We start from the raw sequence: 26,471 nt of genomic DNA on the forward strand, positions 1-26,471 counted from the left end.
CGGTAGCATAGGGAGAGAGACGAGAAATAGCTTGAGTGCAGAAAGCGAGAGGGGAGAGAGTGAGGGAGGTTCAGTCAAGGGGGATTAGAGAGAGAGCAGGCACTGAGGCAAAAAGGGTAAGAAGCTGTGAGTCTGTTGGGAGCTCAGGCCTTTCAGCTCCAGGGACACTGGGAGGTGTTGGAGGTGAAGTAATTATAAGCCATCATTTAGCAACACTGTACAGAGTCCCACACTGGATAAATGATGTGCTATCAATTTACACACTCACCCGTCCCCTGTGTATGTGTGCATATTCCTAGACTGCTATCTTAGTGGGAGCCAATTTAAGTTGTACACCATCAGCATGAGGACATGTTTCTCAAGTGAAGTGATTCCAGCTGGTCTTCACTTGGAGATTTTTAGTGGCTATTTGTTCTCGAAAGTGGCACGGTGAAGTTGTTCTTGCAGAACAGCCTGTGCTGCAGGCTCGCCAACTTACTGACTCCTTTTGGATCCTGAGGTGTTTGTTGTGGCTTGTGTGAGTCGAAGTAGATACAAAGAGGACTCTGCCAGACAATGGACAATGGATTATATAGGTTTACATTATGGCCGTCGGCAACATTTGTTTGATCATATTCACTGAAGCCGACACTCTGCTCCAATAGAACAACATATATCATCCAGTTTTAGAAAAAAGAAACACTCCTCTACGTGCACTTAGAGCCTGTTTTTGCAAAAATCCACAGCGCCCGAGTCATCCTGTCCACTCATCGCAGGGCTGTGTGAGAGCTGACTCAGTTCGTGCACACGCCACAGATCCCCCCTCCCCACTCAAACATGTTACAATATCCCAGGCACACGCCTCAAGCTAGGCATACGCTAAATGACGTTAGCAGTTGCTCCCTATGAGTAAGTTAGCCAACCTACCTCCATGTAGCATGTACTCCATGCGGTTTATTGATGAGAGAAGACACAAGCTTGTTCACGCGAATCTGGTGCACACGCACTGACGAGAACTCGATTGGAGAGTACGGAAGAGCTTTGTGGTAGAGGGGGAGGGGCGTGAGAGTTGTAAACATTTCAGATTTGACTGAGTTAACTCCATCTGCCAGACTTGCCGAGTGCCGCTTTAAGTATCTCTACTTTTCTGATAAATCAGGTTTTGTCTGTCACCCACAAGCCTCAACTGCCAATCACGTCAAGTCAAGTTTGAATCTTAACAGCAGCAAATTTAAAGCACCTTGTCGCTGACTTTGTGAAACAAGCACCATCATTGTTGAGTTAACTCTGAAGTTGGTAACTTTCTATGAAAAGTAAGTTTTGTTTTTTCCATATTTGCTGAAATCATCACAGCATGAGACAGACGATCTGTGAAAAAGTCATGAATCTCTACCTCCATCTTCTGTTCCCGTCTGCTCACAGAGACCTCTCTGTGTGCTGCTAATGGCATCTGCTACATGATCTGCTAGTTTCCTCCACACCTGAAGAAAAACAACCACTCAGAGTCGAAGAGTCTCTGACGCAGTGTCAATGGCTGTTCATGAACTCCGATCAAATCGTGAAACAACAGCGCTGATCAATTATATATAAATATTCTGTTACTTTGTTTCCTATTTCTTGCATAAAACTTTTTCAGAAACATATCTAAGTGTGCGGTTTAACTGTAAAATGAGAAAGTCCGTGACCAAGTCGAGCCGGAACAAACTAATTTTACAGCTAAACGGTACACTAAAATATGTTTCTGCAAGTGTCCTGATTAGCCCCAGAACTACTCATAATGAAGCGTGAAGTGTTCCCAAGTCCTATAGCAGGACGGCCCCTACTTTGTGAAGCATGCTGATGTGAGGACATACTTTACTTTGGTTTCGGAAGACTTGTAGAGGAACACGTTGAATGCTCCAGTGCTCAGAACTGGAAGAGCGATGCTAATAGCTTATCAGGTGATTTATTTAAGTAATTAAGTCTGTCGGACTGTCCTTTGAGCCAATGAGAAGCAGGTATCAATGCAGATTAGATTAATGTGAGTAATATAGTGTGATTGAAAGACTGTGGCGCCAATAGGGCACGGAGGAAAATGGAGGGGGTGGTCATGTTGTAAACTACAGCATAAATCACAATGACCTCAGGACATTTTTTTATACTACGAGTTGATTCCCTGGTATTTCGAATAAGCCATTAGGGTCGCTGTGTTCCAGTAAAAATTGCAAGTAATTGGGTACAGATGCCCTTGAAGGGTTCCATTTTAATGCTCACTGCATCACTGTAGCATGGCTGAAAGGATTGTGTCATTTCCAGTCAAACACACAAGCAATTGCAACATTTTAACGGTTCAGGGTTTGTGATTCAACAGTATTTATGTAAGTTCTTGTCTGGTGTTTGTTAACCAAAGATCCCCTGCCAGTAGAATAATACTTTTGTATTATTATAACCAAGAAGGAATGAATGACTGTCAGACAGGGGTGGAGTGGCCATCGGGACAACCGGGAGATTTCCCGGTTGGCCAGTGACCGGCCCATTGAGTTAAAAGTCTCTACATCTCACTCATGGTTGCTACAGTGTCACACTCACTCTCATTAATCCAACCAGCTGATTTTGTTTAGCCTCCTATCTTGATCTAATTATTTTCAGACGTTACATTACATATAAAATGGCCAAAGATTGAATTTGTTTTTTTGTTCATAAATGAATGTAGAATGGCCGGAGCAAAGCATAGACACACACACACACACACACACACACACACACACACACACACACACACACACACACACACGCACATACACACACACACACACACACACACACACACACACACACACAGACACCCCCCTGTCCTGGTGGAGGGGATGGGTTGTGGGCCGGTGCAGTCAGAATTGTCCCAGTGGATTTTTGTGTCCCACTCCGCCCCTGCTGTCAGAATATGTGACTAGTTAAAGGAACAGTTCCCCCATTATATGGATGTGTGCTCAATCTGCAATGTATTTACACACACAAAAGCCTTTAAATACTTCTAATTTTGGGTGCCAGTCAAACGCAATTATAATCTCACACCTCATTGTATAATAGGAACATGCTCAGTGGCTTTAGCATGGGCACGCTGGAGGTAACCTTTGGGTATAAACTGTGAAGCCTGCTACAACTCTTGGCTCACTTAAGCATTAAATAGGATGTCAAAATATAAACGAACTGAAGAAGGAGAAATGATGGTGTCAGCTTTACATTATTTTTTGTGGGTTATAGCCCCCACACATACAGTTTAGTGCTCAATGTGAGGAACTGTTCCAGATTCAAAATTCTGGAAGAAAAAGAAAAGAAAAATCACATTGTTTTCCCCCCTTCTGCTCTACTAAATATCACTGCTCATATACTACATTTTGATTTAGTTGTTAACAATATAGATTGCCTGTTATGTCTGTTACCCCAACACACATCTTTCCTAAGTAGTGTGATGTACAGCTCTGAATGTTAAGTTGAGTCTTGACCGCGGACGTCACGTCAGTGATATGCCCGTAGGCCAACAGTGTTTATGTGACACTGAATCTTTCCTCCTGGTTTGGGAATGTCAAAAGTGTCCAGCAACAGGGCAGACAATGTCAGACGGAAAAATTATTAGGAAATGTAGTTTAAGTTACAGTTTGCTTATGAATAAACACTGCAGCTCCTCCCGTGTCTTGCCTCCCAGCTGCTGGGCAGAAGTGAAGAGAGAGTCTGTGAAATTAAACTTGAGCAGTTTGCTGCTTTTTGGCTCTGGCTCCAACTGCAGCACACTCTGTTCCGCCCAGGTTGCAAAATGTCAATAAATACAATTATTCAGCCTTGTTATTGCAACAACCTCGCATTTACACATGTATTATAAAAAAAATGGATTTGAAGCATAAATTAACACTTTGGGCTGTGTTTACGCATGTGATAGGCAGCTGAGCTGCGACCCTGACAGAGCTGGTGCAGACAGCTGAATAGATTGAAGTGATAGTGTATCTGTTGCGTGAGATGTGGGAGTGAAAAGCGCTTCTGCTACAGCAGCTACATGTCTACTGGCTTTCAGAGTACACAAAGTTTTATTCCCAGTTGCTCAGTCTGTCTGCCCATTGGTCCACTAACATCATTCAACCACCGACCTTTTGTGCTCCATGAAATCTGTATAGCTCACACTTTCTGACACACTTTATCTTTCTACCATTCCCTATTCCCCAGTGTCTGTCTGTCACTCTCTCTGTGTCCTTGCTTATCCGTTATCAGCTGACCGTTCAACCTACATGTCAGCTTGTCTGACACACAGCCTGAATATTAGCTTGTGCAGTAACTGAAAAAGGTCAGAGTCCGATCCCTGCAGCAGCCAACATGTCCATCAATACTCACAAGTTATTTTCTGGTGTCCTTCAGCAAACATTCAACTCCCCGATCTACTCACTGTGAGTATCTGAGGAGGGAAGCTTCTACAAACCAGAGCTGGAGATGATGTACATAAAAAACAAACATGGCAAAAATATGTAAGGTAGCATATTTGATGTCCAAACACGGATACATCTAATAAATCTAGTACACATATAATACACCTACTGCACTGACACCTCTAAAGCTCCCTAATAATTTGATTAATTTTACACAAATAGGAAAATATATATTTTTTTACATATAAGTTTGGGCTAATTCTTGAAAAAATATAACAAATAAGTGCATTTCCCAAAATAGTATTCCTCAAATTGACTATGTGACCTTTAATCTTGAATCCCATCAGGATAATTCTAAACTTTTATACAAAATGTTTTCTCTCTGAATTTTGGCAGCCACTAAAATTGCTTTGGGGATAACGATGACCTGGACAAATGAGAACATTCACAGGCTTTGTCAGCTACAGTATGCGTTTTTAATTAATACTTATTCCTATGTCAAATATCCAATTATATTCAGATAAGGTTAATCTAGTTCAACTAAAACCAATACATTTGTTGTTTTAGTCCAACCATATTGGTGTCAGAGGTTTGGTTTCAGTTTCTAGCCAGAGTTGTATTGACCATGTTTGAGCATGCTTTGGTTGCACGCAGGTAAACAGTGCGTGTGGAGAGCAAAAGAGACGGAACACATTGGCCGCAATACGAAAATATATCTGCAGAGAAACAGTCAAAGATGTTGTCTCTCAACTCCATTCTCTGCTCTTAAGTTGCTAATCAGACTGTAAACAATGACCGGCGGTTAGAAGAGTAGGTCTTGGCTCAGATATTCATTGGCTACACCGGAACCTCTGGAATATTATCCATTGCCTCCAGAAGCTAAACCTTCGTCAGACCGATAGCCAATGGTTTCAGAGATTGAGCACAGATGTATAACTGTTGTAAATGCTCACTGACCCCTTCTTATTTTTGTATTGAAGTTTAAAGGAGGAATCTCTCTCTGCATATAAAGTCTACACTTGAATCAGTCCCCATAAACCAGATAGAGGCTCTCTTTTCATGTGTTTTCCTGCTGAGATCCAACCTCAGTTATTCATTCTCCCACCGTCCTTCTTTTCATTCCCTATCCTATCCTTTTATTTATGCTCTCATAGCTTGATATCTTTTATTCCTTTCTTCCTCTCTAATCATGTTCTCCTGTCCCGCTTTCCGTCACTTCCCACTACCACCAGCACCACCACCTCACAGCCCAAATGCCTCCCTGTTTCCTGTCACCTGTGAAGGTTGAATGTTTCAGTCGTATTAACTGCAGGCTGATGTATTTGTTTGCACCAGAGAATACTGACGAGTCCACATCAGTAGTTCTCAGCTTGTGTGTGGTGTCGTTTCACAGCAGCAAACTGTGTGGTCTCCTGGGAGGAGGCTGGTACATATACAGGACAACATAGAGTCCAACAATGATAAAACTGTAATGATTCCCATATGAAGAATTCAATTACTGCAGCAGACCACAAGATTACAGTGAGGGAGAACATACTGTAGAAAGATATATATATATATATCTATAACTAATGAGGATTACGTTAAACAGAGCAGAACAGGTTAACAGGAAACAGAGAGGCCAGGTAGGATCACGGTCAGTGTGTTACTTTTTCTTTAGAGTCAGACATCCCCAATGCAATTTCAGTCAAAAGCAACTGGACTTGGTTATTGGTCTAGGAAGACGTTTCACCTCTCATCCAAGAGGCTTCATCAGTTCATGTACGCATCTGACCAGGCTGGGACTGGTCCGAACCATCCTGAGAGGTGAAACGTCTTCCTAGACAAATAACCAAGTCCAGTTGCTTTTGACTGAAATTGCTTTGGGGATAACGATGACCTAGACAAATGAGATCATCCACAGGCTTACACTCAGACATGCAGTACTTTACATTGGTGAGTAGATTTCAAAATCATAAAGTGTAAAAATGAACAAGTAAAACCAAAAGGGAAGATGCAAATTCAGTACAGAGAGTGCAATGAGTGCGAATGAATATTTGAATCCGATAGATTACAGCTTTGTGAGCGCGACCAATGAGGCATATGCTGATTTCAACAAATGAGGATTACAATGTATCGGCTGATATGCCCTCTCCCCTTACAAGTGTTTGTCTATGTATGTATTCATGTTAAGAATTAATGAAAACATGTTGCACACTTTTCTGTGTGTGTCTGGCTTATTTCCTTATATATCATCTGCTCATTTATGTGACTTACTACAATAATAAATACCATAGAAAACATTACTGTCATCACAAAAACATATTTACTCTTAAAAGTTAATGGCAAATTAGTGTGTTTATCCTTCATTTACTCCCACTTTTTTGACCTAAACACTGATACTGATATATCTGAGATAATGATATGAACTCGGCTGAGGCATTGTCTTGGATGTAAGGATGTAGCAATGTGATACTTTTGCTGTGCAATTGTGGTATTCATCACATTTTTTGTATATAGGGGAACGAAGGTTGGTTCTTAGGGAACAGGAAATAAGGCAAGAAGTTTGAACCTTATATTAAATCTTTGAGATATGCATTCATAGTCAGATGTCCAGATTGATGCCACTCTCGTGTCTGTACTAGTGATGTCCAAATGAGGCTTCATAAACCATTTTCATTATTTTCTGAGTCCACTATGGAGCTCTGTGTTCAACAAAGGGTTGGAAACACACTGAATCACCATTCATTGAGCCATTTCCTTTCAACCAAGAGCTCCAAGCTCCAAAGGTGACAGAACCTCTAAAGCTCATTATTTAAAGTTATAATGTTTAAGATTCCCACCTATGTAATTGCTTTTTAAGTTAATATCTATCAAATAGTGAGTTTAATTAATAGTGATTGATCATATGACCCACTAATAAAAAAACTTCTACTTGCATTTTTGCAGACTATTCCAATCTGACAGTCTGCGGCGACATTCCCTCTATAGATGTAAATAAGCCGCCATGTTAGTGACGCTGCTGACAGCGGTTGGTCCATCTGCCCAGATCGTCACCAATGGTTGTTATACTGCGTTCACTTGTAATCGGAAATTGAAAATGAGTCAGGCTTGTAGTAAGGGCAGAAGTCGAATAGGAAGATGAGTTGTGTGTATGGATTTAAGAGGGTAACATATAGGTGACAGACTGGAAGTAGAGAGGTGAATGTGTTTCAATAAAGTTTACAGAAGAGCAAAAAATGAATAAAAAATTGTCAACACATAAAGATGGAGGCTGTGAAAGAACAGGCTCGCCTGCAGTTACACATTACTGCCAAAGAGGCCGCTAGTACAACTTTAGCATGTTACATAGCAGGGTTTCTGCCAGTGTATTGCCCGCTGGGCCTAAATCCCTAACTTCCTGCTGGACTCAAGCACCATTTTCTTTTTTTAATCTGTTTTTAAAGATTTTTCAGCAAAAATGTGTTACACAAGTCAAATACAGTTGTAGCACATTCTTTCTGGCCGCACTGCTTCTGCCCTCTCTCTGTCTGAGTTTAACACAGAGAGAGCATGTGGTGGGGCACGGTGAAGTCATGAGCTTGGCTCCCCTGTAGTCTTTAATAATAATACAAGCCAACAAAAAAATAAATGTGAAAAGTCAGTAATGCACTAACTTCACATTTAGATTAATTTAGACCTCATATTTGATAGTTAATGGTGTAAAAAAAAAAAAAAACCTTAACTGAATCATCTCTTGATTCGGGTGAATTTTGCATATTTTGAAAGAATACTAACTGTAGAATACTAAGTAGAAGGCTGCTGCTTATAAAGCTTGTTGCTGTGAGCCCACACTTATTTTAAAGGTAACAGAGATTACTTCATCAACAGTTTTATTCATCCATCTCTTCTCTCATCTGGATTCTGGCAACTGGAGGTCAGATGAGACACACTTAAGTGAGTAAAACTTAACTGAAAGGAAGGATCGCATACATGGTGTCCATATGATCAAGAGCAGGAATTTATAGTTCGTTTTAAGGAGAGGATATATATACAGGAATATATTGTATTGCATTATTATATTTTTCTTTAAAATTACATTTTTCCATTACTGTTATAAAAGATCTGAAAGGTCCAGATGTGGATCTTATATCCGAGAACCCCAGGTCTATGAACCAATGGGAAAAGAGAAGGGTGCCACAAAAGTCTGCAATTAAGTAGTGTATATCTAAAGAATCAGGAACTACTGGGAGATATTCACTCTTTAGTAACATGAGCATCACATATAGATCTCATCCATGGTGTTATGTATCCCTGCCTCTTGTGTCTCATTTATTTACTGACATTATATTCTGGGTGTTTGGGTATGACTGTAGGCTTTAGCTTTAGCAGCACACCCTGCTTTAACAGCACATTCTTGAATAGGTTTGGGTTATTTTTTCAGAAACATTGAATTCTACACCAATTTGTTTTCATCCATCAGTTCTCCTGCAGTACTTACTGAGAAAGCTAAAAATAAATAAAAATAAAACACAAATTGAAGAAAGATATAAAAATCTGATGCTCCTCTTTTGCCTTTAAACCCCATTCTCTATCTCTGATCCTCTCAAACTTTTGTATCCACCGCAAAAGTTTCTCCAATTAAAGGAAAATTGTGATACTGATCATCTTTGCCATCCTTCCTATTGATAAGATAAAACCTAACCCACACAGCTTCATGGCTGAGACCTGGGGATGCAGCACTCAAACTGATAAGACTGATGGTCCTTTTTTCTGCTTTTAAGCCTCCTGTATCTCTAACCCTTGTCCTCTGCCCCACTCCACTGCCTCGACGTATAAACCTTTTTTCTACCGTACTTTTCATTTTTATATTTTACCTTTTCCTTTATGTAAACCCTCATCTAGCCCTCTCTGTCCAATCAACTCTGACCAAAGAATTGGCCCCTGTGATCAGTAGTGTAAAATGAAGCACTGATATTTAATAGGAGCAATAGAAAACACTCACCGGAGTCCACTGTGAAAGTGTAACATGAAATGGTTTTATGTTGAGTGCTGTCTGCAGAATAACAAAAATGGATCAAATTGGTTGTTTTCCAGAATATATACAAGTTGGAAAGACATTTATTTCTCTGGAATTTTTGACATGAATGGTACTTTAGTGTTGGTCTTTATTTTATCTTTCAGCTGTTGTGAAATGTTGGCCTGTTTTAAGGTTCTCAGAAAACTTTCAGGTGTGACAAGTTGTGTTTTGCAGGCCATTAGTGAACTGCAGTCAGCATCTTGTTACTTGTTCTCGCACACTCCATAGCCACGAGTGAGTACCAGCCAAAACAGTTCAACTGAACAGTATCATGTTGGTATAATGCTGTAAAATAAATCATATTTACAATAACACTAGCTTGCTATTTGTAAATCTCCCCATGAGCCAGCGCCACCAAGCATCTTACGGAAGATCCATGACGTGCAGCCGAGCCACACAGCCAGCTGGCCAACTTTAGCTTAGGTTAGGGTGAGCTTACTATAGCCAGCAAGAAGCTTATGTTAGCCAGCTAGCTGTAACTTGCTACGCTGCATGGCTCTGGCATTGGTTGCTTCATAACATTAGCTGATAAGGTAATCTGAGAGCAGCAAGCCAGCAAACCAACCCCTGGAGTCAGCAAGCTAGCGTTAGCTAACATCAGCCAGCTAAAACAACATTTTAACATGTCAGTGTTATCTGAATTATTTTTATTAGTACCAGGGGAAAAGATTAGTCCACACATGCTGTACCTCGACTACACACTCTGAACCAGCCTGCAGACCCTAAGTCAGCCGAAACCTGAGCACAGTGAGTCTGATCTTGGACAACCCAGAGTCCGACCCCCCCACTGCAGAATGTATACCAGAAGAACAGCATGTGTGGAGTCTGCTGGTTTGGTTTGTTTGACATTAACGGACTTCATTTAGCTATCACTGTTGGCTGTAGGTGAGCTGAAGAGAGGGGAGGTAACTCAGTAACATGCAAAACGTCACATCCTTTTGGAGTTTCCTGGAAAATCCATCCTGAAACCTCTACATAAAGGTCAGTCCAAAGGCTGTCATTGGCAACCCAGAAAGTCCGAAAGAAAAATGATTAACAGGCTATATGTAAAACGTTACACACAGGTAAAGTAGTCAGGAACACACTGTAATCTAGTAGAAACTTGTTTGTCTTTGTAAGTGTGGGGATTAATCTACTTGCTGTCATGGAGTGTCTTATTCTATGATTTGTTTTCAAAGATTGGAATTGAACGTTTTAGATCTCTATAGATGAATTAGTCTGTGTGAAGTTAAGGTATTTCTTATCTTGTGTTACATTCTGATACAAATCTCTCTACAAAATCTGGCGGGATCTGAATAAGTTTAAGCTTAGTTGATGAGCTGATTGATTGAATAGATGCATAACTACCCAGCAGTCTTTCTGACTTATTGAGTGAATTATTTACTTTTAAGAGAAAGCATGATTTACTGGGCGACTGACTGCTCAGATGCTGCTTTGCTGACTGATAATGTGTCATTGACTGTCAGTCCTAAACTGAGATTATCTTTCCTTCCGCATCCCAATCCTCCTCTTCAAAGTCCTTCCATCCTTCTTCTTCAATTACAAACCAGGATTTGTATGATGAAATTGTTCCAGCATTATGCATTCATGAGTTTTTCCCAATTTTCAGCTTTTTTTTTATCTACAGTTGTTAAATCTGTGGCTCTTTCTTTTTAGGACCAGTAGCGGTGATAAGTGGTGAGGAAGACTCTGCCAGCCCCCTTCATCATGTGAACCATGGGATTATCAGCCCCTGTACTCTGGATGCTGGGCCGGACGCCGTGGTGATTGGAATGACCAGGATCCCTGTCATAGAGAACCCCCAGTACTTCAGACATGGACACAACTGTAACAAACCCACCACCTGTAAGTACCAAAGTCAAAGCCAAAGTCAGCTTTATTGTCAATTCTTCACATGAACAAGACATACAAGGAATCGAAATTTAGTTTCTCACTATCCCGTGCGTACACTAGACAAGACAAAGACAAGACACAATTAGTAAAGTGGCAAGACACAATGGTAAGTAACACAACATAAATTATCTAACTGCTATAGTAACAACAAAACAATAGAAATAATAATAATAAAAATAATAATAAAAAGTGCAGATGGTGGCATAATACTTTTAGATGTCTTGAAAGAATTATATATATATATATATATATATATATATATATATATATGATATGGATGTAAACAATTTGATGTTTCAGCAGATTACTGTGAAGGAGTAGTGTCTGTGAAACATTAGCAGCCATGGATGTGTGAATATAATAGTTGTTGGGTTTTTTTCAAGTACAGACATCTATATGGACGCACACACTGTGCATGTGTTGCAATATGTAGTACTGTATGATTATGGATCATTTTAAGTTTTTACAGTTTTTTTGTGTTGCTAAAGCATCAGAGAAGCAAGTTAAGAAGAAAAAGAAAGAAACAACATTTTTGTCTCTGATTTAGGAATATTCAGACCATCCTCAGCAAAATCTGCAGTAAAGATTGATTTCTATAACAATCCATATTTACATTTGTGGCTAGTAATTATCCTGGGAGCAGATGAGGAAGTTAAGTAATGTAGTTTGAGGAGCCTCAAACTCTACCTAAGGAGAAAGGTGGATGGGTCAAACAAACACAGGAATTTCACTTAGGTTGTTCATGTCCTGTGTCGAAAAAAAAAAAAGTTAACAGTGACATTTCTTTAGTTTTAAGATAACAATTCTGACTAGCTTACAGCTGTGATGTATATCTGCTTGTTACTCATTACTAGCCAATCCATGATCTTTTTCTAACCATGAGTAAGTGTTTTTATGCCAAATGCCAATATTAAATAGAACAGTAGGGTGTTTTGGGAGTCAATGGCAATAGCGTAATCTGTAATTTAGGTATGAGGACGTATTGGAATATCAGAGAATGCAAAAAGGGTTGTTTGTTAGGCTGCTACACCGACCCCATATACACCTAAAATGATTGCAGGACCCATATTATATGAGTTCCAGTCAAGTCTCAACTAATGATCAGTTCTGTCTTCATGAGCTCTTTGACACCAGAGGAAAAAAAAATAAAGACGAGCTGCAGTATGTGCAGTTCAGCATGACCTGCAGTCAGCCACTGGAATAAACTGTGCTTTGATTTCCCTCGTGGGTCCATATAGTGCTGATGGTGCTGATAAAAGGCAGTCTATATGAATTCATTATTTTTTTCTTTGGTCTAGACCAAATGAGACGAACTGCAGGATCACCAATGTTTCAAAAATGTGCATGCACTCAATAACAAAGCTATGTTTTCAGCAAAAAGCAGCACTGTTAGAAAACACAACATTTTAAATTTGGTTCGCTCACTCTGTGCACAAAATATGAAATGAAGACGACAACACAGCTAGAAACAGGCCATACGTTGACATTAACATTGTGGTCAGAGTGTAAAAATCAGGAATGTGGCTGTAGAGATAATTACCTTCATTCATGATCCTGAGTAAAATCTCATTGCTGTTTGAAGTATTGACTTTAACTAAATTATTTGTCACTTGCCATTAATAAAGTCTTTTGCTGACCCCCTAAAATGCACTTGATCCGAGCACAATAGGTTGTGTTACCTAAAAACATTAACACAATGCTACAATTCAGTTTCCCGCATAGGAACGTAATCCTCCTCTCATTCGGAACTCCTGCACATTATCTACGTTTTACAGCTCATACTCAGCGTCACAAAGAATTAATACAAAGGGTGGCTATATTAAACAGTGGTTCAGGTTTAGCAGCTCAACATATCATCTAAATCCGTGGCATCTTGCACTGAATTTACTTAATTCATCCACTGTCAGTGGATTTGTTCAAAGTAACAGATCAAAGGCTTAAATTGTTAACTTCTACATCCATTATGTTACACTGTAGGTGACTCACATTTGGTAAACTCTGAGACTTGGATGGACATGAACTCTCCTGATGGAATCATCAGTACAAAAACTGAACTTTGTTAGAAAGTATCTGGCTCTCAAAGATACAAGAAGCCAATTGATGTAAATACTGAAGAAGAGAAGTAATCTACGATTCCCAAGGTGCATTTCAGCAAAAAACAACCAATCACAGAGTTTTAAATTCAGCAAGCTGAAGCTAAAGATTAGGCCTTGAACAAATCTCATTAAACATTCTGCAGCTTACATCAATTCACTTTTGGATTCTGGGTCAATTTGGGATGAACTCAGCTACAATGGTGCTGCACAGCTGAAATAACTCAAACTGATAACCATTACACAAGCCAATTGTTTAAATAGTTTCTCTGTTGAGGGACATCGAGCAAAGACACACTTTGAAATGGGGATTTAGTGTTGCACGTGCAGCTCCTCCCACAGTTGTTGTGCTGAGATCTGTGTGTCCTGTTTGACACCTTTCTCCAATCGTGTAGGGCTATATTGGTAAGTTGAGTATATTGTGGCTTCTACTCCATGAGTTTTAATTTAATAATAACAACGCATTAACGCAAATTCCTCTTATCCCTTACTACTACCACACGTGTACATTCTGTAATTATGGCCCTCGGCCCGAACCGTAGTTTAGTAAATTAGGAAGCGATGCAGCGGTAACATTGTGGATGGCTTGATTAGGAATGAATAAAGGAGGCAAGTTCAGCTTCAGAGCCAGATGGTTCTGTGGACAAGACCAAAGTTCTCTGCATTTACTGTCCATGTGAACTGAGTTACCACCGGAGTTCGCCCAGTCTCAGATACCACTTGCTATCACCCAGCTGATGCAGAGAGCACTCCTCCTCGCCAGAGGCAGACCACGCTGGATAGTTTACACTACACCGTGGTAGTATTACTAAGTAATGTTCCATTCAGTTAAATATGCATTTTCAGCATATTTTCTGAGCATTGTAGTACCCTTAAGTTATTCTAGAGAATATTCTGCACAGTATTTGTCATTATTTTGGATTGTTGCAATAATAATAAACATACTTTTGCATAAAGCAAGCATATTAGTCCACTCCCATGTTGATAAGAGTATTTAAAACTTGAAAAATATCCCTTTCAGGTACATTTAAAACGGATGAAAAATGTGTGATGAATCGCAAATAAACTATGGACAATCATCATTACACAATGAAGTGTAAATTGCAATTGACTATTTAAGTCGACTGGAAGCCCCAATGTTTATGTAAAAAATCAACCACAGACTTATTCACTGACAAAAACACGTGGGTCAGCACTTCTAATAATCCTCCAAGTAGCATAGCTCACCAACACCTGTGAACTCTGCAGTGCCAGGGGATGTCAAGTCAAGTGTCTCTCATCATCTACAATTCAATTCCACCAATTCTCATGCCATCTTGTCACATACGGACACTTTGTCAGACTCTTTTGACACCACATGTTATCGCAGTAATCGAGTTAGCCCTGCATGTCCAACTGTGACACTCCACTATGGTCACTGTTTTAATGGGGGACACGTGGTTAACATTGCAACAAAACCACTTAGTTCGTTTGAGGAAAAGATCATGGATGGGGTAGGTGCATTTGTAACAGACTTGAGCGCTTGCTCTAAACATCTAATTATGCCACGGAAGAAAGCCCAGTGCGTTCTAAACAGACACTCAAGGATGCCTTCTGCGTCGATATTGAACACTCGGGGTCGGGACAAAATGTTTTTTGACACCCTGGGAATGAGAACAAGCTGTTCAGTTAGTCCTACTAAAGATCCTGTCTGTCATTGTTATGTTTGCTTGATACTACCTACCTAGCTACAAGTGCTGTAACTAAACCCATCTTTCTGATTTGTGTGCATCAAGACAGCAAGGAAAGGGACTTTTGTTATCCTGTATCAAAAAACTGTTGTTTATACCATTGCTGAGATGTGTTAAGGCTTTGACATAAGAAGTCAGACGGGTCAAAACGTGTGGATAGATGATGAAACAGGTTTGGAACTAACCCATTACTAACTGACCGGTGCAGTGTGGGACTATTATCAACAGTTCAGGTGTGCTAACTGAATAGATACTTTGCTTGTTTACAACACTATTTTCACTTAGCTGACACTTTCATCCAAAGCGATTTACAATAGGTGCATTCCCCATAAAGATACTACCCAAAAACTGCAAGAATTACGCAAGTACATAAAAATCATCAAATAAACAAAAATAAAACTGCTTCAAGTGCTACAGTGTTTACAACCTGCCTGATGTTTCGTTTTGGTGATTTTGGACTTAATTGTTGGAGCACTAATACGGATTTCTAGATATTTAGGGTGGGTACCTCAAATACCTACCTTTGAGCAATGGAAAGCCAACATCCTGACACCTTCTAATGTCAGCCTCTGTCTGAAAATGTATTTTCTCATAGTCTTTCATTCATCTGCTAAATGGCATATACAGTAACATAGGAGCGTCTTGTCAGTGTAACAGAAATAAAATGACATTTTTTTTTGTCAGCATTCATTTTGTTTTTGCGGTTATCATCACAGCCCTATCAACAACATCATCTCTTATACCGCTTTTGTAAGATCTTCATCTCAGATCCAGATACACATATCTATTGTCAATTAAATTTGCATTAAATGGGAATTTCTCTTTAGCACAGGCATATACAGTAAAGCAACACACCATACACAACCATTAAGCATGTTTAAAATTGTCTTAAAATTACAAAGTGGCAGTTTAAATAATGTCTCTCTCTCTCTCTCTCTCTCTCTCTCTCATTCCCTCTTTGTGTCTCGATTGAACACAGATAGCATTCTGCCACAGTGGTGGAGCAAATCACTTTTTGCCTTTACAGCCACATAAATCTCAGCAAATCCCCTGGGAGACAATAAACACACATACACACATACGTGCACATACGCACGCATATGCACGCATACGCACGCATACACCGATGTTGTTGCCAATGGCGATTCTGATCCATCATAAGAGTCACCTTGTATGGTTATCACCACCTATATATTTCCACTGGTAAAGTGTGTGTGTGTGTGTGTGTGTGTGTGTGTGCGTGCGCGCCCATTCGTGTGTGTTGCTTAACCGTGCTTCTTACTCGCTGTGATCATAAACCCATTAAGGTCTTCAAAATGTGAGATCACGCACAACTCACTAGACACACACGCACTCACACACACACCGGAAGAATAGAATTGATTATTCTGCTTGTTGGTTAAATATTTCTACTTGGCCCTCTTGCCTTATGAGGCAACATTTTACACCTTCAGTCTAATATGCTATATTGATGAATAGGGCTGGGCGATATAATTATATTTATTGTCAAGAAAATATAAAAAATGTCCATCATTTACATTTTTCTATATCATTTGTCAAAAAACATCGGCCTAACTGCATTGCTGCAATATATACTTGTGGAAGACACTTAATGTTCAGATCCTTGCATGTTATGTTCATTTTTTACTAAAGTCGGAAAATACTCGCCATACAAGCACTTTATTCACACAGGAGTTTACAAAAATGGCTTTAGAATGTGATTGTTTCATGTAGACTATTTGTTTATTGAATTACCAGAAAACATGGATATGTCATTATAATAAAGATAAAGTAACCTATATCGGGATAGAAGATTTTGGCCATATCACCCCTCCCCTAGTGTATATTCGTTTCTTGAAACTCAAATCATTCACCACTGCTTTAACACAATTCGATGACCACAGCTTTCAAAATTCATCAGCTAGAACCTCTGTGTTTTCACACTACATTTGACACATTTTCATCTTACTGTAAAAACTGTTGCATTTTGTTTTGAACCACAACAAAGCACAGAACGACTGTAAAGTAGACTGTAATTTGCAACATTCTGCTACATCTGCATCTACAAAGAAATAAAACAGAGTGCCTATTTCCATTCCTTGATGAACTCTATGACAGAAGTTTTGAAGTAATCTGCATGATATTTTTTTCACAGGAGCCTCTTATCCTGTTTTATAATGCTGACAAATAGCAATTTCAATTTCAAAATTGAAGAAAGCGTGACTTCAAATTCAGCAAAGCATTAAATTCCCATCACAAAAGTATCCAGCCATTAACAATACATAACAATACTTTGCTGTGACACATTCTGTCCTGAAGTTTCTGCGCAATGTATTATCATCAATGTGTCTTTGATTATCATGTGATGAAGCTAATTCCCATTCATTCACAATGTGCTGTAATAAATTACAGGCACCGCTTTAAGTAAAGTGTTGTTGAAACAATGGAAAAGTCCTTTGCTAGTGCAGTTTGCTCTGCTGTCCTGTCCTTCTTTAGAGCTCTTAAAGCATTTACAGTATATTTATGCTGCCGGATGATGTGAGTCCCAGAGCTCATTACGGTCCCACTAATTGCAACCCAGTGGCGTAACGGTCAACTCATTCAGCTAACCTGTGTGTGTGTGTGTGTGTGTGTGTGTGCAATGAAAGAAGTGTTTTCCTTTGTTCTGCCATTCAGTCATGCAGACAGCTAACTTGCAATACAAGTACTACACGCTAAAGCTGGGAAGACTTTGTAGACTGTTAAAAGTTAGAGGTCAAAGCACTAAGTGGGATCCATGGTAATCCCCGATTGTAAAACCATGCCTACTGTGTTTCCGGTAATTCATCTCCATTAGGATTATATCAAGGCCTTAAGGAAAATATCCATGTAACATTATGAAATGATAGTTACGACAATAGTTTGCTTCCAACTGTATGTCAACATTTTATCTTTCTAAGTTTCCTGTTTTAACCCGTTCACATCCCCAACCATTAAAACAGACATATCTCTTCTAGGATGTCAAGAGATCTGATTACTGTCACCTGACTCTGGCACACCCCAAATGCACAAACCTATTGAATTAGATGTGTTCAAGCCAGTCACAGTGTTCTACATAATCTTGAGTGGACTGCATTACAACCGCACACCATTTTCAGCAAACATGGCTGACCGTGAGCCAAGGAGGAAGTGTAAGGCACATTTTAATCTATTCATTATATTAATAAAGTATAGATAATTTTTGTTTAAATGTGTTCTACACAAAATACTGAAAGAAGAAAGCGGGCTGGGATTGTGTCTACATGGCTCTCACCAATACGTGAAATAACAACATTTATTAATGGCCACATGCATGGGCAGACTGTCTAAGACCAATACTGACCATCCTATTAGTGTGTGTATTTGAAAACCAAGCATTATAGTTGTAGCTTTAAGACATGCAGCAAAGTAACACTGGGGATAAATATTAAAACATTATGCATTCACAGCCCCACTTTTTTTTATCAGCAATTATTCATATAGAGTTCTGGGGGCTGTGAAGCCTGAATGCCAGGGGTGACAGCAGCTCCCAGGGCAAGACAATTATTTCATTACATAAGCCACGTTGGTAAGTACAGTAATTAACCTTCTCACCTGTCCTCTATCCATCCTGCAGGATCATTTGGGATGTTTACATGCTCAGAGATCTCATTCTAAATGCAAAATGGACTAACTGGTTTATATATTTAGAACGTGTCATACAAAAAGTGACAAATGCCCCAAATGTGCTGTCCCTATAAGCACCAGACTCATAAAACACGCTCCTGCTGTTGCCCTGCGGGGACCTGAGCCAAATACAGTTTTTTGTTCATCTTGAATCCCAGACTAATTAATACTCTTAAATACGGGGGCGTATCAGAAAAATGTGTCACCCAAAGTATAGTGCTAACCTCATCATGAAATATTTAAAGTGTTTTGGATTAGTGTGGGCCTCTCTGGACTACTGGAGGCGTCTTTCTGATTTCACTCAGTAACCAAAAAGCAACATTTCAAAGTCAGTGTTCATCCAGAGTTATTATGAGTCATTTTCTGACTTTTTAATTGATTCAGTATACATAGTGACCATTCCCAAATCCTGATTCCTACATGTCCCGTCGTGTATTTGATAAACATCATAATTACTACAAATATTGGTTGCTGAGTCATTCCGGTGATATATGTATGAAATATTGCTGACCATAATGCATTTTTGTATATCAAACATCTTCATTATCAATAAAGTTTTGGTTCTGATGTCACGGAATGTAATGAGAGGCAGCAGATGACACAAATATTTATAACTTTTAACATGCTATTCATAAATCGAAGCAGAGGATTTTGATAGTTTTAATTGTGATTAATTGAAACCTAAAGTTTGGGAGGATTTATTACACTGTTGGACTCTCAGTCTGTTATAAGTGTATTATTTTACGACATGACTTTCCTTTTGAAAATCAAAGATAGAAAAGATAAGGGTCTGATCTATTGATACATATATCACATGTTCATATTCATATACCTTTTCAAGTTACTTCTAGTCCTTGAAGGTTCTGCATAATGCTATCGATCTAAACATTAAATATGACACCCCGGGTGCATTATCTTAAACTATGATCGGCTATCTGCCCAGTCAGACGAAGGACCTTTGTTTGAAATGCCATTTCTTTTAAATTAACAAATCAATCTCCAACCAGAGAGGTTTAGTACCCTGAGGACAGTCTGTTTGTCTTTAAAATGAATTTTAAACACAGGGATGTAAGAAACCATAAGATACTGTAATGTTATTCATAAAAGTAGATAAGAGTATTGGAGACAGTGAATTAAACAAATAAATCCTACCCAAAAACTCTAGACACCCCACTCAGCACTGCAACACAAACACAGGGGGCCGGCCTGCAGCTATCACAACAGACTGGGCGCTGATCAACCAGTGTATGTGGTTAATAAGTGTATCTGTAGTAGCTTTCCATTCGTCCGTCTTTTCTCTTTTTCTCTCTTCTTTTCTTTCTCCCCAACCGGTCAAGACAGATGTCCGTCCTCCATAGAGCTGGGTCTGTGCGACGTTCCAGCCTGTTATAGGGAAGGTTTCGAAGGTTCTTTGCCGCTGTGTGCTCAACAGGGAATTGTTGGGTCTATGTAAATCATAAATAAGTCATAGAATGTGGTCTTTACCTTCTCTGTAAAAAGTCCTGAGATAACTTTTGTTACGATTTGGCACTGTAAATAAGATTATATTCAAATGAATTCAATTGAATATATTGAATTGAACTGAAGTCCCAAACACATACACAGCCGATAAACATGCGGATGTGAGTTGATGCATTTAATAAAAATGTAAATGTGGCATTCACATCCATCCTTAGGACAGCTCAAGGTACAGGTAGGATTAGTCAAAACCATAAACTTTTTAAAGAATGGATGCAGCCTCTCCGTCAAGTGTATACTTCTGAGGCAAAGTGATGGCCAGGGGCTAACTGTGGATACTGGGTGAACTGCAATGTTTGGCACTTCCTTATTGGATCACCAGGAAGTCGCTGTGGTTGGGACTTGGTTAGAGCACATTTGGAGTTGGTCTGGGTACATGTGGCTACAATGTATCAATGTGTCCTGGGCCACATTTTGAATTTTTAAACATTAGTATTTTAGAAGTATATCTCATGTCACAGCAACTAAAAATAAATCTTGTGTTTGAGATGTTTCCATCCTGTCAAACCCGAAAATCCAAACATTTTGCACACATAGAGCCGTTGGGTGGAAAAAAAAAGTATGCAATGCGACACTGTAAAAAGAAGAGTTAAAGCGGGAATTTCATTTTTAAACATAATGCATACATGTTTGTTTCCTGAACACGGTCTTAGTTTTTGTGTAACGATTGCGCATTGAACCACAACAACACAGGCTTTGATAAAAAATCAGTCTCGCTAGACCAGCTAATCATTCTGGGACAGAGGAAAAAAAAAACTCTCGGTTGTCTTTACTTCTTTAAACCAATCATAACTGTCTTGAGCGTACTTTGCCCTATATAGCGAAGACAGCGAAAGGGGCCTGACATCCGGCGCATGAGTCCCAGAGCTGTATCTGGTAAGCCAGACTAAAGTGCAACAGAAGCAGAAGCCATCCGATCAGACATGAAGGTCAAATTTCATCCAACAATTTCAACAAGCTCAACCCTGCAACCGGTCATATTGAAAACGTAACCTTCAGGTGACAACAAGGCGGTCAACCAGAGAATGCAACTCTTGCTTTTCAACATCAATCAATGAATGCTGCAGACACTTATGTCTTGGGGTGAGGGTATCAGTAGAGACGGCCATGGCAGTAAACCAATAGTCTGTTGGTTCAATCCAGAAATGAGGATGCTGGTGGTCCTGCACCTTTCACTTCCTGCTTGTGTTAGTATGTTGATAGAGTTGACAACTAGAGAGAGCCATTTTTTTAGGTTAAGCTGATTGTGTGGTTTTCTTGAGTTTAGGAACATGCCTTGGGGTCTGGAAGCAGTGGCCTAGAAGCCCAGAAGGTCATGCAAACCCATCTACCTAACAATTCCCATCCCAAGAGCATTGTTATATTCTTTGAGATTTTGAGATTGAAACTTTCATTTCGAACATGTAAAATCAAAGGAAAAAAACAAAACAGAAATCGTCACAGGAAATTACGATGCTTCACAAAATAGAAAGCTTATTAAAGAATAATTGTTATCTGACTTGTTTTTTGTTTGCAGCCTATCAACAAGTGTTCTGAGTCACATTCACCAAACTCCAACTCCAATTTTGTCTTTGTAGCGTAAGGTTATTGCTAGCATTAGCATCATGATGCTAATAAAACACTAATGATGTGAAATAAAACACTCACAAGGTTGCCTCACATTGCCCTCTGGTACAACAATCTATTTATTTGAATCCTTTTTAAAAAAAGATTGTTCTCAGTTTTTACACAGTTCTATGTAGTTTTAACCTTTGTTAGGTCACAGTTTATCCCAGTACTGTAGATCCGGTAAGGCAAACTAACACCTGGCAGCCATGTTTGATCAATTTGATCACAGATGTGGTATTTTGAAATGGCGAGAAAATGACATGACATTAGATTTCCCTTTCTAATGTGGGGAAATTTGTTTGGTGTTTTACAAAACATTTTAAGGCTGAGAATGTGCTGGTTTTTTGACAATAACTGTTATTTTTCATTTTAGTGTGTAAGCAATTGTTAAAAAGTGCTTATGTGGTAGCAATTAAAAAAAAACCACTGTAATGGTTATCAACTCAGTTCCTGTGTGTCTGTCCCTCTCAGATGTTCAGCATATTAAACGGAGGGACATTATTTTGAAGAGGGAGCTCGGAGAAGGAGCCTTCGGCAAGGTCTTCCTGGCTGAATGTTACAACCTGAGTCCCACCAAGGACAAGATGCTGGTGGCTGTAAAGGTAAGAGATAGAAGCGTGTGTTTGTGTGTGTTTGTGTGTCTGTGTGTGTGTGTGTGTGTGTGTGTGTGTGTGTGTGTGTGTGTGTGTGTGTCTCTGTGCGTGCGTGCACACGTACGTGTGCGCATGTGTGTTTGTGTGCGCGTGCCAGCTGCTTTTCTGAGGAGCAGAGAGAGTGGCAGTGTGTGGTAAAGCATCTAGCTGATTTAACAAGTGTGCTTCAACCGTCAGCTGCATCTCAAGGAGAGATGCTGATAAGCGCACGCACACACACACACACACACACAAACAAACATACTCACACAAATGAACAGTTGCTGTGAGCTGTTGTCAAGTTAAGGGCTACACAATTACAGACTGATTCTGCACTGATGCCTTCTTAAATAAACACTTTCTCACGGTTGTGTGAAGTGAATCAGTCCCGTAATGGTTTTAAGAGTTGTCTTAATGATGCGTCATTCAATTTGGCTTGCATTTTACCAGAAAGTACGAATAATACAAATAAAAAAATAGAACACAGCAGTTCTGTTAGAGCTCTTACCCACCAGCGTCAAGCATTCGACTTTGGAAATTTGCCGGTGCTTTTGTGTGTACAGTATGTTGCGGTAAGTTTGCAGCTTTCTCTGTATTTACGTTAATATTCATTCATTCATTCATTCATCTTCAACCGCTTATTATTTTATTAAATTTTTTTAATTATAAGATTTGTTCTACAAGCACGCCCGCTATTTGTTTTGTTTTCTTTCTGTGACTTTCTGTGAAATTTCACCTCACACGTGTGAAAATTCTGATTAAACATATTTACCTCCATACCTCCCCATGGTCTTTTGAAGAGCTTTAAATTCTACAACAATTCATGTGGTTTGACCTCATCACATTTTCCTTCTACACCTTGATTTAAAAGAAACAGATGGTTTGTTACACAAAACCATCTGAGAAGCCCTCATTGGAGACTAGTGGTGTGACGAGACCCTCAGCGAGACGATAATTTGACTCTAATTTTAGCATTTTAAGTTTTCACCTGCCAAGAAAAGAAAAGAAACTGGCGCTAAAACAGAATGTTTTAGACAGAGAGTGAATACGGGAAAATAGTATGAGAAAACATTAAACATTGAACATTAAAGCATGTTAACATGTTGTAGATGAAATAAAAAATACAAGTATGGACCCGAAAATAAGTATAATAGGTCTCCTCTAAGTATAGTTACTTAATAAATATTTTTTTCCGACTATATGTGTAATGTCAGGCCCTGTTTAGACGAAGACGATCTAGAAAGGAAACGTTTTTATTTTTTTATTCCACGTTCAGACTGAGCGTCTTTGGGGGAAATCTGTGTGCATACGGTGTGTCAAAGTCAAAGTAGTATGCACGTCAGATGGCTAGGTGGTGCTGTGAAGCAATGCCACACAAGACCACCCAGAGCTTGTGCATGTGAAAAACTTCCTACTGCTCCTCTTCCAGCGGAGAAGCAGGACGCCGTACAGTGTGACAGGGATCTGCAGCATGGTCTGTTGCCTCCCACCGCCTCGGCTCCCACCCAGGACACTCGAATGCCCGACTGATGGAAATAGTCCGACCTGTTTGTTGTTGTTTGCCTGTACTGCATGGATGTACGTAAACACGTATGCGACATGAGCCAGCATGAGCAGATCAGAGCACACTATCGCATTTTTACCTCTTTACACAGGAACCCAACAAACGCTGTCGCTGTCTTAACGAAAGCTACATCTGGTAAAATATTTTGTGGTAAACAGGGCCTCAGTTTGGGTTTGGAGCCAAGGGTATACATCATCAGTCCCCACGGCAGGTTTATCTTTCAGACCCTAATTATGAGCAACGGAGTCAAAAATAACCTTGGAATTCTGAGTTAGAGATGCTAGAGACAGCTCTGAATTATCAACAAAATGTTGGTTTAATGGCTGCAAAGCCTCCATGATCGGCAGTTAAATTATATCCAATGTTCATACTGAGGCAGAGTGTTTCTATCTGGTTTCCCATGTAAATGAACCATTCCATATAAATAAGAATGTAAAAGTAGCTAATTTAGACAACTTAAATGCTGTGAGTAAAAGGCTATCAGTGGGGGTAATCATTTTGGAATAATGGCAGAACACAGGAGTTTTTTCTGATGACGTGTAAATGCAGCATAAGTTAAAACTAATAAGTGGCATTACAGGAATTTCAGTATCCAGCGTTTTTGGCGTTTGAACCACACTAGAGATTACAAGTCAGGATAACACAGAAAATTTTCAGCTTCAACTAACTACTGTTGAGTGATCACACCTGAGAGTTGAGTACTGAATATATACTTTCCTCATCTGCATGAGGGTCTGCTTCGGTCCTCCTGATGATTAAATGTGAAACATGACGTGCACAGTAATATTTGTTCTGCATGTGAAATATGTATGAAAAGAAATACTGTAGCATGATGTAAAAACCAGTCCAATTTGGGAAGTCAACACTCAGTAATTCTTATGCACTGCTAGAATGGATTTGATTTTTAACATGACATATGTTGAAGATAGAGAATCCGTTGTTATAACTGCAGCAGTTACTAATGGAAACATGGCAAATTGAACTGCAGATGACAGGTGTTAGTCTTAGTGAGGATATAGAGGGATTACAGTTGCAGCTTTTATAATCCTGCAGGATGTAATGCCCTTTGCAACACTACTATTTGTTGCCATCCGTACATCACACACACACACACACACACACACACACACACACACACACACACACACACACACACACACACCTACACACACTGTCTATTCCTAAACTCACTGTATCTGTCAGGATCAGTTTTTATCTGGGATGTGTTCATGCATAGACAGTTAATTTCTGCTGAGTCCCATAATGCAGGACAGGGTACAAGTGTGTGTGTGTGTGTGTGTGTGTGTGTGTGTGTGTGTGTGTGTGTGTGTGTGTAGCTTGTTGTTGTCTGTAGCTTCATAATACAGTACCTACAGTACTAATATGTATATATGAACAGTCAGCACTCTCCTCTTTGGATGTTGTATATAACCGACTTTCTGACCGTTTTTAGCAAGACCTTCAAAAACAAATACCTCAATCACAAAAGTCTAGGAAACCCTATCAAATCACTCTGTAAGATGAATTTGTGAATTACTGTGCCCAAACAAGAAAAAAGATTCAATGTAAAGTTTGCAGTTCAGTCCTCGAGGTCACCACTTGAATAACATACAGTGACATTATTTTAAGCATCTTACTGATAAATTACTCTTACTAAATATCCAACATAAGCTAGAATTAGCCTTATTTTATGTTTGGACAGTCACTCAGCTTTATGTTAGCTTAAAAGAAGGATGACGACCTACCTGAGGACTAAGAATATATCAAATTCAAACACGTTCGTAACAGTACCATTATGTTAGACAACTTGTCATCTGTGAAATGTTATTATATTCTGCTTAGTTCTGGTATTTTTTTCATTAGAATCTCCAAAAAATATACAAAAATCTGGCCTTTGAGTCTTTACATACAGTCTATGGTCAGAACGGGTCTGAACCCTGAAAATAGGCAGGGCAAGGTCTAACTGCCCAATTCCGATTTATTGCTCAAATACAATTTTTTGTTTGGCTGTTTATATTACGTCTTTAAATGTGGTCTGTCTACGGATTGCTGTGTGAACAGCTCAGGTGACCCGCATGCGCAGTTTATCAATGGTGTTTACCGAAGCAAACATGGCAACCGCAACTGGTAGCCGGCAAATTTGTGAGCCGGTGATATTGCGTAGGAGGAAGAGAAGAAAGGTCTAAAACTTCACTATCCCTCCACAGGCCGCCTGGGGTCCGTTTCACAAAGCACAGGTAAAACATCGGCACAATTTCATGGTGACGCCTCATTTTGAGCATGTTTTACATTGTAAAGTAAATATTACCGTAAGTGGCTGTTTTATATGTTGTATAAAAAA

The 26,471-nt window shown here is 39.5% G+C and overlaps 1 protein-coding gene across 1 annotated transcript in view; it reads left to right on the top strand.

Annotated features, from left to right (window-relative positions):
• Window positions 1-26,471, top strand: part of LOC310949617 (NT-3 growth factor receptor-like) — a gene marked incomplete at its 3' end in the record, with an annotated part of 217,476 nt that overhangs the window by 158,331 nt on the left and 32,674 nt on the right. The window contains exons 13-14 of the mRNA XM_083917114.1: window positions 11,065-11,253; window positions 22,406-22,536. Of these exons, the coding sequence (XP_083773240.1) occupies window positions 11,065-11,253; window positions 22,406-22,536 (320 nt within the window). The remainder of the gene's footprint in view (window positions 1-11,064; window positions 11,254-22,405; window positions 22,537-26,471) is intronic.

Source organism: Echiichthys vipera (assembly GCF_963691815.1).
Source record: "Echiichthys vipera genome assembly, chromosome: 7".
NCBI lineage: Eukaryota > Metazoa > Chordata > Actinopteri > Perciformes > Trachinidae > Echiichthys > Echiichthys vipera.